The sequence below is a fragment of the Castanea sativa genome, chromosome 1 (genome assembly GCF_040712315.1).
Source record: "Castanea sativa cultivar Marrone di Chiusa Pesio chromosome 1, ASM4071231v1".
Classification (NCBI taxonomy): Eukaryota; Viridiplantae; Streptophyta; class Magnoliopsida; order Fagales; family Fagaceae; genus Castanea; species Castanea sativa.
This window is the reverse complement of record NC_134013.1, coordinates 80213654-80228064: the sequence shown is the minus strand read 5'-3', so window position 1 is coordinate 80228064 and position 14411 is coordinate 80213654. Positions and strand designations below refer to the sequence as shown.

Genomic DNA, 14411 nt, shown 5'->3' with positions numbered 1-14411 from the left:
TAATGGAGAATGATGACCGAAGACCATGGATGTTAATAGGGGTAGTGGTTGAGTGGCGGATAGTGGGGGGTGGAGGTTTAGTTGATGAGTTTTGAGGTTTAGGACCCAACTTTGGCAAGAACAGAGAGCTCTATCAGAAGACTTTTTTCTCACCTTTCAAAAACAAGAACGAAGAACTAGGAGTGAAAGTGAAGAAAGAATGAAACTGAATGAAAGTAACAAAGGAAAAGTAGTAAAGTTGAAGGTGAACAGTGCACATGACCGTTGGTGATCATTATTTCTCTAGAATTTGATGTGACTAGACTTATTGGAGGGACCCATTTTGCTCTAAAAAATTACAATATTGCTACAAAATCTCATAACTCATTATCCGAAAACTATTAAAACTTGTTTTCAATTTCACTCACCTTAGATCATTTTTTTGAGTTATGGGTGATGGAAAGTGAGAAAGCATAACAAGTAGAGATGGTGTGGGCTCTAGCAAAAGTAAAAGATGAGTGATGCGAATTGAATAATGAGGGATGAAAACCTTACCAATCAAACAAGGCCTTAATATTTGAGCGGAAGTAACTTACATACAATTTTATTTATTATTTTTTTAGGTAATAGATTAAAAAAAAAGTTAAAAAAACTGTATATCTATGTTTCTTTTATTTATTTTCTCAAAAAAAAAAGTTTATTTTATTTATTTATTTTTTATACCAAAGACACCGAGTCCGTTGTTTCATTTTAATCACCATTTTTGTTTCCCACACCACTCTCTCAGGTCACATTTCTCTCTCTCCCTCGACTTCCGAGCTCACCCATCGCCGCCACGGGGGTCCATTTCTTGTTGATATGGCAGGTAATTTCATTCTCATTCTTTCTAATGGCTTCCGATTGATTGAGCTGTTGAGCGTTGAGTAATGGCCCCTGACCTATTGATTCATGCTTGTCAACTTGATGTATTTTTTTTTTTTTTTTGGGTTTCTTTTTCTTCTTAGAATATGAGATGGGGTTTATCTTGTCAATTTTGTTTTCTTGTTCTTCTTAGAATATGTGAGTTTGATACTTTGATTTGATATTATTTCTGTGAGCAATTTGAGCTATTGATTCATCCTAAATTTATATTTTCCTGATTTGGTATTTGAAATTTGGTCCCATTAGGCTAAGCTATTGATTGATTCATGGTTGTTAGCTTAACACCACTGAGGATGTTTAGAAATTAGAAGCCACTTTGAAATTTGGTGGTTCTGTTTTGGGATAATCAATGGTGGCCTGGTAACACAGCTTAGGTTTGGCAATACCATGGTTGGGCCTGGTTTGCATAGGATGCACATTGACAACAGGAAGTGGAGGTTGAGACTGAGTAGTTGGTAAGACTTCTGAAGGAGGAACAGAATATGGGACAGTAGAGGAGGGAAGAGCGACGGAATTAGGAAGTGGGTCTAGAGAAGAAATAGGAGTAGAGTGAGGAGATGTGGAGGTTGGGACAGTTCCTAGAAGAGAATGAGCATTGGTAGAATGACGATGTAGTAAGTTTGACAGCTGTAAAGGATCAATGGAAGAAGAAGAAGCAGGAGGAACAGAAGGGGAAGTATGAGATGTATTGGGAGAAGCAAAAGGAAATAAACTTTCATTGAGCAAGACATGTCTGGAGGTATAAATGGTTTGAGTGGATCTGCCATGACACAAATAACCTTTGGATTGAACAGAATAGCCTATAAAAGTGCATTCCTTGGTTCTGGGTTCAAGTTTGTGAGAAGTGTCAGGTCTAAGATATGGATAACAGGCACAAGCAAAGACTTTAAGTTGAGAAAGGGTTGATTTAGAGTGATACAACTTAGACCAAGGAGAATGAGACTGAAGTACAGACGCGGGATGAAGATTAATGAGAAAAATAGCGAGAAAAATAGCTGTCTGAACAGCATAGAACCAGAAAGAGTAAGGAAGAGAAGCATGAGACATATTTTACCACGAAGACATATCTTGCAGTTCAAATCATGCTCTTAACATGGATTTAATTTAGTTATGAAATTAGACGTGATGAGGACTTAAGGTATATTTAGCTGTAAATCTGAAATGGTATGTTGGAATAGACTGATACCAAAATATTCTTCCAATGGACAAGGAATTGCAAACTTTTCTTTTGAGCATGTGACATTGTAGCAGTACTAGCATATGCAGTCTCATTTTGACAATCTTTCAAGTCTCAGCACCTGACCAGACCAGCCTCAAAACTGTGACCCACTCTTTGGAATAGGCCGAGTGCTTCCCTCTTGAGGAAGGGGTGGCATGGTATTTCCGCGGTAGAGGTTTATCATGGGCATGGCACACTATCATGATATGATAGTGCGATAGGCGCGCATTACCAAAACTATTTGGAGGGATTCCATGGCTGCTCTGCTGCTCTAGTTTTTGCAGTCTGAGCAAAGGAGTGTCCCTACATTTTTCTTTAAAAAAAAAAAGCAATAGTACACTACATTCAGCGTCTCAACTGCTGGATAAAAAATAAAATCCTTTTGTCTTCCGTTTATCTTATATGTAATTTGAAATTTATATTTGCATTTTGGTATTCATGTATCACCATCCCGAAACATGAAAACTTGTTCAGAATTTAAAATTTAAAACCGACCAATTTGGTTCTTAAAGTCAATGTAGTTTCTAAACACGTATTTTTTTTCAACTATCTCATAAAACACGTAGAATTTAAATACCAAATTAGTAAGTTTTAAAATGCGTTAAACCTAACTACCCAACTGGTAGTAGCACAATTTGTATTTTATTTTTTGGAATTATTGTAGCACAAATTTCGGATATGTTAGCCTTTGATGTTTGAGTAATACTACCGACACAAATTATTTTACAACAATATTACAAACGGTCAGCTTCTTACTGGTTCTCATCTGAGTCAAGCAATAACATCACATTTTTATTACCAATAATCAATTACAAGCAATTTGTAAATTTTGTTTTTTAAGTTTTTATTTCTAGTATTTTTCATATGATTTTTTTTTTGGTATAGGAGTTAGTTAAGCTACGTCAGCCCTCGAGTAGGGCGCTCGAGTTAAAACTCATCCATTTTGGATGCAGCCAATCCTTAATAGATAAGTTTTAATCCAAGCGTCATGCCCGTGGGCTGACATAACCTAATTAACTCCTATTATTGTTACCAAAAAAAAAATTATATTGGTTACCCCTTTTCTTTTTTTTTTCTTTTTTTTTTTGGGTGAGTAGAGAGAGAGGTTTCCGTACTGATTTGTTGTGCGTGGGCCTCGAAATGAACGACTTTACTTGCGAATGCTGTAAAGTCCACGATTCGATTCCCATTTAAGTGCCCGTTTGGTTGGGCTTTTAGGACCCAAAACGCAGCTTTTACATAAAGTTGGCAGTGACTGGGCGTTTGGTGAAGCCTAAACGTAACTTTTAGATAAAAGTTGCGTTTTAAGGCAAAGGCAAAAACGCTGATTTCTAAAATGGTGGTCTGGAGGTCCATAAGCTAAACGCGCATCAACGTTTTCAGCTATCCGTTGAGCTGAGACCTAAAATTACCCAATCACCCTCCATCTCATCTCTCTGCTTTGCTGAAATTTCTGTGTAATTCCTCTCATCTCTTCTCTGCTCTGCCTTCTCCGTGCTGCTACCGATCTCCCTGTGGTAAGTCATCCGTGACTTCTTCTTCTTCTTCCTCTTCTGCTTTCTTCTTCCTCTTCTTCTTCGTCCTCTTCTTCTTCTTCGTCTTCTGCTTTCTTTGTTTTCTCTGATCTGTAATTTTTTTTTTAAATTTTTTTTTCTGATCTGAGACAGTCTTTTTGAAGGTACGCATTTGATCAAAAAAGCACCAAGCAAGACTGATCTGCTACCAAATTCCACCAGGTACCAACAGTGATCCGAATTTTTTTTTTAAGATCTGAAACAGGGTGTATTTGATCTAACTTTATTTGTACCTTTTTGAGTTTTTGAGGGTTTGGAGATTTAATGATGACCCATTTGGTTCTTTAGTTGATTGGGTTTTGAAATTTGTTTGTTGATTGGGTGTATTTGATCTAACTTTGTTTGTTTGTTTCGGTTCTTTAGTTGATAGTGTGTTCGGCCAAAATGAAATAAAGCCCCATTTGTTTCGGATTTAGAAATTGTTGCAAATGGTTTTGAAATAAAGCCCCATTTGTTTGTTTGGCCAAAATGAAACCATATTATGATTTATTGATGTTTTTTTTTTTTTAATGTTTATGAAACTCTGCATGTGTCTGTGCTTAGCTTAGTGTGTCATATGTTTTGTTCATAGCCTGGAAAAAAGAGGGTTTGGGTAACAGTTTAGTCACTCTATTTTGAGTTTGTTATATTTGAGTTGGTTTGTATTGCATTTAGGGGAATTATCATTGTGAAGTTACGTGTGGGAAATTTTTTTTTAGATCTGAACAAACAAGGTGTATTTGATCTACTTTTACCAAAAATTGTTGTTTGGCTGACTTGGTTCCAGCCTCTGCCCAGCATCAGCTGTAGCAGCATCAGCAGCAGCAGCTGATGCAGTGGCTGCTGCCGCTGGGGCATGCCCCATCAGCAGCAGCAGCAGCTGCATCAGTGTAAATTGAAGTAAGAACAACCCAGCAGCTGCATCACTTGGTTTTTTTTTCATTAAAACACCATACATCAATGTAAAAGTAAGAAGTAAGAACAACTTTTCATGAGTAATCAAATAAATTCAATGTTAAATGAAGTTTATAGAGTGCTCTCATTGTAGCCATATAGTGCTCTCATCAGCTGCTGCTGCTGGGCATGCCCATCGCGATGCGTGTCATGCCCAGCAGCAGCCTGCTGCTAAATGCACTGCATAATATACTTCATATATACTCTAGGAATGCACTGCATAATAAAAAATATGAACTAGTTACTTGAGCAAATTGACACATTTAATTATTTTCACTCATTTACGTGTAAACTTATTTTTTATGTTATTGATTGTGCGTTTTTTGCATTTTTTACAATCTTCTATTTTTTGCTTTTCTTATGGTTGGTTAACTTTATAGATGAGAAAAAATACCACTTCCAACCCCGAGGTAAAAAAGGCTAGAGCAGATTGAGATATTAATCCATCGTGGACAACTACTTTTTGTAACCTTTGTGTGGAACAAATTCAAGCCGGGAATAGAACAAAAGGTGCTGCCTTTAGTCCCGAAGGTTGGTTCAATTTGGTGACCAAATTTTGTGAGGAGACCGGTCAAAACTATGATAAGGACCAATTAAAAAGTAGGTGGGATGTATTAAAAGGTGATTGGAGAGTGTGGGAAAAATTGAGGAATCTTGACACAGGTTTAGGTTGGGATTCAGTGAAGGGAACGATTGCTGCTCCTGATTGTTGGTGGAACCTGAAGTTGAAGGTGAGTTGAGTATTTTATTAATATGTAGTTAGTTGGAGATAGATTTTTTTTTTTTTTTATATTATTCTTATATGAGTGAAATTACAATTACATTTTGTAGGAATTACCCAAAGCTAAAAAATTCCGAGAGAAATGTCCACAGAATCTAGAACAACTTGAGATAATGTTTAGGGATGTTGCAGCAACTGGGGTAGCTGCATGGACCCCTTCTTCAGGTACATTACCTCCAACAATGCCAAAAGAGGGTGCTGGTGATTCAGATGGTAGCTCCGAATTTAAGGATAACCAATGTGACATGAGTTTAGACATTGGTAGTTTGCAGCAAGGAAATACTAGTCAATCACGTAGTTCAGGACAAAAGCGAGCTAGTGAATCAATACCCTCACAGAAGAAAAAGAAGAAGATAGGAGGAGCTGCAATGTTGGACAATCGTATTAGTCAGTTAATAACTGTATGTCAGAATAGGTCTGAAGGTACTTCTCGAGAGTCACCAAGTTCAATTGATAATGTAATGGCGATTGTGAAAGCACTTCCTGGAGTGGATTTTGCGTTTGTGGTTGAAGCTTCCATTATCTTCCTAAAAAAGTCATGTAGGGAGATGTTCCTAACTTTTAAGGATCCAGAGTCACAGCTGCAGTGGCTACAAGCAATAATTTCTAGGCAGCAGAAGTGACTAATCTTATGTGGTATTAACTATGTTGTATTAGCTTTAAACTAAGTTAGCTATGTTGTATGAACTATGTTGTATTTGCTATGTTGTATTAACTTTAAACTAAGTTATGTGATATTTAGTATTAGCTTTGGACTAATATATGTGTAATACAAACATATTTGAAATTTTCATTACAGTGTTATGTACTTGATGTTGTGAATTGTCTTGGTATGTTGTGAATTGTCTTGATTGAATATTTGTTATTTTGTTGTGTAGCTGAAACCAATATGGATGATTATAATGGTACTCATGAGAGTGGCCATTTTATGGAACTATTAATGGATGGGGATTACAGAAATTATTGTGATGATCATGATGGTAGTGATTATAACAATGTTGACAATAATAATGATGGTGCGGACAATAATAATGATGGTGATAACAATGATGGTGATGATGATGTTGAAAGTAGTGACAGTGATGATGACAGTGATAGTGATTCTGACAGTGATGATAGTAATGACAATTCTAACGAGGAGTTTTACCAGCTTGTGACAGTTACCTGTGAAGCAGTTGTGACATATTTCAATAAGTACATTAATAAGACTCCTTGTCATGATTCTGAACAAACGGGGTGGGATTGGCTGAGACGCTGTATGGAAGGTAATGAGACTTTGTGTTACAATATGTTTAGAATGAGAAATGAGGTGTTTCATAATTTGTGTCAAGTTTTACAACGTGACTTTGGACTTCAACATTCAAGGAATATAAGGTTAGAAGAGTTAGTGGCAATCTGTTTAGTGATACTTGGTCATGGAACATGTAACCGAATGGTTCAAGAATTATTTCAGCATTCGGGTGAAACCATAAGTAGACATTTTGAGAAGATGATCACTCTGTTAGGTGCTCGCTTTGCAGAAGCATATGTAAAGCATTCGGATCCAACTTTTAGTGAAGTTCCAACCAAAATACAAGACCATCCAATTTATTGGCCACATTTCAAAGTATGTGTACTATTGTATATTTGAATAAGTGTTATTGTCTATAAGATAATACAATGCATGTGGAACTGAAAACTATTAATGTTTTTATTAGGATTGCATTGGTGCGATTGATGGCACACATGTTATAGCGATTGTACCTACTGAGAAGTCCATTCCATACTTTGGAAGAAAGGGATATCCAACCCAAAATGTGATGGCTGCATGTGACTTTGATATGTTATTCACATTTGTTTTGTCTGGATGGGAAGGTGCAGCACACAACACCCACATTTTTCTTGATACTATTCGTACACAAAGTAACAACTTTCCGCACCCACCACCAGGTTTGTAATTGGTTAATAAATTGTTTATTATAATGACATATTGTGTGTGTGTGTTTAATACAATTGAATTTCTTTGTTTAGGGAAATATTATGTAGTTGATTTTGGATACCCAATGATGCAAGGCTATTTGGCATCATACAAAGGGATATCATACCATCTTCAGGACTTTTGAAGGAGAGGTGGAGGCCCTAGAACTAGACATGAAAAATTTAATTATGCTCACTCATCTCTTTGATGTGTGATTGAGCGCACTTTTGGTGTGTGGAAGAATAAATGGAGAATTATTAGAAACATGTCATCTTTTCCATTCCATATCCAAATACTTATTGTATCTGCTACTATGGCTCTTCATAATTTTGTTAGACTAAATGATATGGATGATAGGGAGTTCATAAATGCCAATGAAGATTCAATTTCTAGAAGAGAACGTAATAGTGAAGCATGTAGCAGTTATGAGCAAAACTCAGGAACTTTAACAGATCCTGCAATGGTGGTTCTTCGTGATTCCATTGCAATTTCTATTTAGGGGGTAATAATTAGTAGTTGTATTTTTTTTTTTTTTTGTATAATATCATGTAGTACAATTTATATTTGGATTATTGGTATGTATTTTATATCTTTTTACATTTTTATATAGCACAATTTAAACTTGGATTATTGGTGTATATTTTATCATCTTTTTACATTTTCATTTTGTGTTTCATGATGATGAAAATTGTTTAGATTTAATTAATATTAATAAGAAGTCATTAATGGTAATAACAAATAATTATGCCACTAAAAAAGAATAATTGCCCAAACATTATTAAAATAATACTAATAATATAAATTTATTATTATTATTATTATTTAGTAAGTATATGAAGTAGTTGAATTATAAGTATGAAATAAACTCCCTTATATATACATTGTCCTTTTTGGTAATTTGTCCCTCAAACTGCAACTTTTACAGTTTTTACCAAACACTCAGCTTTTTGAAAAATCACTTTTTCATTATGCACTTTTTCAAAACTCAACTTTTTCATTATGCACTTTTTTAAAAAGCCCAACCAAACTCACCCTAAGTCTAGTGCTTTTTGTGAAGTATCTTTCAGGTTCCTCGCTCTTTACGAAAGCCACAGGCCCACTACGTCATTGGTTGTTCTTATTAGATTTTTATTAATTAAGATTTAAGAGTACTTTCTTCTTTTTGTTGATAGATTGTGATTATTTTTATTTTTATTCTTTGAGTCTGAAATTTTTCATTTGATTCGTTCATGCCTGTAACTAATGTGACCCTTCAGTAAATATAGGACATGAAAAAATAAATTTGAAAATGAAACCAATTAGAGAGTGGGGTATTTTCATTATGGTCTATCAATTTTGAAAATTTTATTTTGGTAATCCATCAAATTTGGTTTCATTTTCAAAATTCTTATTGCATCCATTTATGTGATAAATGTAGTTTTTTTGGACCAATAGATGTGACTTTTTGTTGGTATTGGCGTGTGAGTTCATTCCCTTATCTCATCATCTTCTTATATATATATATGTGTGTGTGTGTGTGTGTGTTTGTTTTTCAAAAAAAATATGTGACTTTTTTAAAAAAATACTATAAAATTTTAATTTATAGCTCCCCTCAATAATTTAAATTTATTGAAGGGTCACAATAGCTAATAAAGAGTTATTCTTAATAAGGTCATCAACCTTTTATGAGGTTTACATAGATTTTTACCTCTCACCAGTATTAAATAGAAAGTTTATCTACTCAGCCAAAACAAATATAGAAAGGTCATCAATGTCACAATCAAAAAATACATGTAGTATTGAATATTATCACACAAATCGATTTTTTTTTTCTTCTATATATGTGGGAGGTAGAAGTTCCCGAATAAACATTTGGGCTCGGGGCTTTTTTGATGGATACCAATTTGCTTTTTATTAAGGCCTCCAGGCTCACAAGTTAGTCTACGTTGTAATGGTCCGAGGATGTGTCCGAGGAGTACTGTCTTCTCGGACAAGCCCAACAATGACCCTGGGACTGGCTAAGAAGATTAAAGGCAGAACTCTGGGAAAACTGAAGGGTAAGAGGGTGTTTAGAACACCCTCTAGATGCAAAGGTGTAACAGAAATATCTGGGGAAAAAGGTTGCTACCTCCACATTAAAGACGCTGCATCTACCTCTCTAGCAGCATTAATGGGGAAATAACCTCTGAACAGTAGAAGTCAGCCTTCTTGCTATCATTTGAAGACTTCTAGAGGGTGGTGGATAGGACAGGTGTATAATAGGGTAATTTGTGTGACACGGGGATAAAGAAGGAAGGAGAAGAAGTATTTAAAGAAAAAATGAAGAGAGTAAAGGGAAGGGTTTTTTTTTTTTTGAGAATTAGAGAATAACTAAGAACTGTAATCTTTGAAAGAAAAAGAGAAATAATACATAAATCGTCATCGGCTTACGTCCGAGGAGGTTTATTTGCCCTATTTGTCCATTGTTTGCAAATACTGTAACATTCTAGCCTGTTCATCAACCTTCGAACACTACTAAACTAGATTGTGAACTTACACTCTACAAATTTCATTGTTTAAGGCTCATTGGGCCTGAGCCCAAGTTTGTTTTTGGGTCCAGGCGTGATTGTACACTTACAATATATATATATATATATATTTGAGGAAAATTATATCCCTTCAATTTTTTTATTTGTTAACCATTATAATAGTTTTATTTTTTCCTAATCTAATTACAACAACATTTACAATACAACGAACAACAAAACCTTAATCTTGTAATTTTTAAAGTTAATTATTGATCCTCTTCCTGGTTTACCTTGCTTGCATAGTAAATTAAACTAAAGGAGTGTTTGTTTAAAGGTGAAATAAGGTAGATGGAAGACTTTGGAGAGAAAATAAAAAGGAAAACTTTTTAGATTGTGTTTGGTTGGGTGGAGAGGAAGGAAAATAAATAGTGAGCTTCAGGTATTTTCTCCACGGACCCACTAAAAAGTTTTATACCCAAAATTGAGAGAAAACTGAGAAGGAAAAACTCATAAAATGAGCTTCCCAAAATAGCATTGAAATTCACCTCCAAGTCCCCAATGTGTAAGCTTCTTTTTTTCTTTTTCCTTTGATTTTTTCTTTCTGTTACTAATGTGTGTTGGCTTCCTTTTTCTTTTTTCCTTTCACTGGCACTAACGCGTTGGTTTATTTTTTCTTTGATTTTTTTGCTAGATGTGTAGCTTTCTTCTTCTTTTTTTTTTGGGGAAAGGGGGTGCTCATATGTTTATTTTCTCATGAATTTTGGTTGGTTTTTGTTTTTTTTAGAAAACAGCTTTAGGTATTTTCTCCACGGACCCACTAAAAAGTTTTCTACCCAAAATAGAGAAAAAACTGAGAAGGAAAAACTCATAAAATGAGCTTCTCAAAATAGCATTGAAATTCACCTCCAAGTCTCCAATGTGTAAGCTTCTTTTTTTCTTTTTCCTTTGATTTTTTTTTTTCTGTTACTAATGTGTGTTGGCTTCCTTTTTCTTTTTCTTTTTTCCTTTCACTGGTACTAACGTGTTGGTTTATTTTTTCTTTGATTTTTTTGCTAGATGTGTAGCTTTCTTCTTCTTCTTCTTTGTGGAAGGGGGGGGGGGTTTGCTCATATGTTTATTTTCTCATTAATTTTGGTTGGTTTTTGTTTTTGTTTTTTTTAGAAAACAGTTTTGGGTTAATTTCTTACGCTATTTTTTTTTTTTTTTTTTTTTACAGGAGTGTCCATCTATACATTATTTTTTATAAATATAATGTGTTACTTTTTGTTTAATTTAATAGGGACATGATGGTAAATTTATACAAACTTTATTTTCAACCAAACAAAAAAGTTTTTCATTTATCCACTTTTCTACCCTTCCGGCCAAACACAAATAAGGGACACTAAATTTTTTTCTATTATCTCACTTTTTCATCCTCTCTTCATTTTCTATCATCCCACTTTTTCATCATTCCAACCAAACGGACCCTAAAACTTTGTTTAAACACAATTTATGAAGGTTATTGTTAGCCATTGAAATTATAAGACAACTTGATTCCTGTGAGGCCAAAGGGTAAAGGGTCTACAGATCTAATAGAAAAAACTAGTTTCCTCTAAGAAAATGGAAACCTTTCCTCAAATGAGAATTGGAACCAAACCGAGCTAGAGTATTAAGAGTCTGTTTGGTAGGTTAGTTTGAGTAATGTTGTTTAGGTGTTTTTGATATACGTGTGGGTGAAAAAGTATGTTGAAATGTGTATAAGGTTGTTTAAAATGTGAAAATGTTGGTTAGAACTAACCAACCAAACAAGCCCTAAGTTTAATGGAATGATACTAGAGTCTGTTTGGCATTAGTTTTAGTTTTTAACTTTTATGTACAGTTTTTATATGCAACATTTAAAACCTCACTTTTCCTCACTTTTTCTATTTTTTTCAAATTATTCTCAAGGTACAAGTATACTTTAATACACTTGCAGCAACAAAATTTTAGCAAAAAACTAAATAAACTATTCCCACATGGACACTAGGAGTGTGTTTAGTATCAACTTTTAGTTTTTTAACTTTCTTTGGTTTTTATATACAGTTTTTTAAAACCTCACTTTTTCCAGTATTTTCTTATTATTTTTCAAAATAATTCAAAGTACAAGTATACTTTAGCACACTTTTAGTAAATGAATATTATAAAAAAACTAGATAAGCTATTCCCAAAACTCCAAGCTTATTCCACCAATAAAAAAATTTATAAAAGAAAAGGCCCAAAAGGGCACTCACAAAGAATGTGTAAAAAAGGCTAAAAAGAAAAACCATTCTTTTTTCTAGAAGCCTTAAGCAACTTTGAAAATCTTCATGAAGAAGATATGTACAATGCCTCTCCAAGAAGCTTTGTTATATGGCTTAATGGTTAAGCTTTTCCCCATTTTATATATAATTAAAAAAGCATCTAGGACCTTGTGTAATGGGCATTTGAGAGTTTTTCATGTATTAGCTTCAAATGGTTATTATTCCATATAGAATATCTATATATAATTAACCCTTTCTCCAACCACGAATGGTGGCTGCCTAATGGTAGGAGTCTCTTGAACCATCATCATTGCAAATCTGAGGGTTGTGATTCGAGTCGTGATGTTTCAGATTAAAAATGTTGTGCCCATATGGATAGCCCTAAGCAACTTTAGTGGTCCCACACCATAAAGTTCAGGTTTAAATGGACCAAGGCAATTATACATGCCGTACGAGCCATTAAAAAAAAAAAAAAAACCCTCCCACCACACTTTCTATCTCTTTGGTCACAGTCAGTTTTACTTTTTGGCATTTTGGTATTTCCTCACTCATTTGCTTCTCACCTCCACCTCTTTGTTGCTTTGCAACTGCGTGTAATTGTTTTGGTGTAAGGTAGTTATGAGTAAATGCAATTGCCTGATTGCCCGAGCAATTACATGTATTTTTTTTTGGGATATTGGGTCTTTGCCCTTATTTTGCAAAAATAACAATATGTCCCTGTTTTGAAACTATTTAGGCTCGTGTCCTTATTTTGAAACTCGACATTAGCAATGTCGAGTTATATGCATATTTTGCCAATTAATTTTAAAAAAAAATGTAAGTAAAACTTGACTTTGCTAAAGTCGAGTTTCAATTAAAAATTTACATATAACTCAATTTTGAGGATATTGGGTTTTATACCAAATTTAATTTTGTTAAAATTATGTTTCAAAACAGGGATATGAACCTAAATAGTTTCAAAATTGGGACATATTGCTATTATTTTTACAAAATAAGGGCAAAAGTCTCCTTGTATTTCTTTATATTGTAACTATTATTCCATATGGAAAGTGTTTTACTACAAGTAAATATAGTAAATATTTTATCTTTTTCCCCCTTTGTTTGCTAAGCTTGATATACATTAATGACATGGTCTTTCAGCTTGACTTATTTTTGGACATCAGAGTTGCGTTTGGTTAGACAATGAATCTTTTATGACCGTAACCACTTATGAGGTCACTGCGATGAGGTAGTCATGGTCGAGCACTTGAGCTCTCACCATTAGCCACGAACTCTTTCAGTCTCCTTAGAAAATTCCAATTGGCAACATTCATTTTCTTCTCTTTATATGCTATCAACGTTATTCTTGTTGTAAAACTTGTTCAGTATATTAAAGGGTTAGACTTTTTAGATATACACCACTGTCAGTTTTTTTAAGACATTTTCCCATATATCTTAACAAGGAAAAAAAAAAAAAAAAGCTGTCTCCTACTTACTTCCATATATTTTATCAAGAAAATAAAATCTTAATTTAATAATATTAAACAAATGCTTGGTTTTTGATTTTTATACGTTTTTTATTATTATTAAAAACTTGATTTTCGTGGCAGAAGTATTTCATTTCCAGTTTGGTGATTTGGTTATTAAAATCTACTTTTTGAAGATTTACTTTTCTAAGAAAACTGACACAGTGCCACTTTAATCAATTTTAAAAACTTTCTTAGGCCGCAAATCAAAGATGATCACTAATGTATTCAATTTCAATATTGATGGTGCCGAAAAATCATTAGTAAGCTATACGGTCCTTGCACGCTCTTAGACAAGACTTGTACAACAAAGAAGAAGAAGACCCTACAAATAGTACTAGTGTGATCACTTAAGCCATGTAGATGCCTTGATATCCATTGCCCTTGTGTCCGTTTAGCTAGAATTCGTCCAATATGGAGGATCAATCCGTTTTATATATTCTCCGTCCGGCGCATTCATCTGTCACCTTCTCCTTATGATTTGATCATCCATTATTCCAGTACCGTCGTCTATTTCAAGTTTTATTGAACGAGTCCGTCTACCTAAATTTTATCATCTTCAAATATCTTCATATTCTCTTGAGTTGTTTTTTTTTCCTATAACAAAAATAATTATTTATTAAGTAATAGCACACTGCAAACTTTATAGAGGTTTCTTTAAAATTATAGAATGACATACAAATCATAATTTATAATTATAAAATTACTTCAGATTAAAATATTTATAAATAAAAAATTCAAGTGTTTAATTGTATTACTAAAAATATTACGAAAAAATCAGCGTTAATGGAGAATGGC

General features: G+C 33.9%; 1 protein-coding gene across 3 annotated transcripts; it reads left to right on the top strand.

Moving 5' to 3' along the window:
* Positions 1-685: 685 nt before the first annotated feature.
* On the top strand, positions 686-8002 carry LOC142614656 (uncharacterized). Of its 3 annotated transcripts, none has more exons than XM_075787224.1 (5): positions 686-844; positions 3798-3855; positions 6286-7013; positions 7105-7336; positions 7418-8002. In XM_075787224.1, the coding sequence occupies exons 3-5, from the start codon at positions 6297-6299 to the stop codon at positions 7507-7509; spliced, it is 1041 nt and encodes a 346-aa protein (XP_075643339.1). In that variant the 5' UTR covers positions 686-844; positions 3798-3855; positions 6286-6296; the 3' UTR covers positions 7510-8002. The 3 variants fall into 3 exon arrangements, with proteins under 3 accessions (XP_075643339.1, XP_075643333.1, XP_075643346.1); XM_075787231.1 differs by lacking the exon at positions 686-844 and adding an exon at positions 3194-3636; XM_075787218.1 differs by lacking the exon at positions 3798-3855.
* The last annotated feature ends 6409 nt before the right edge of the window (positions 8003-14411 follow it).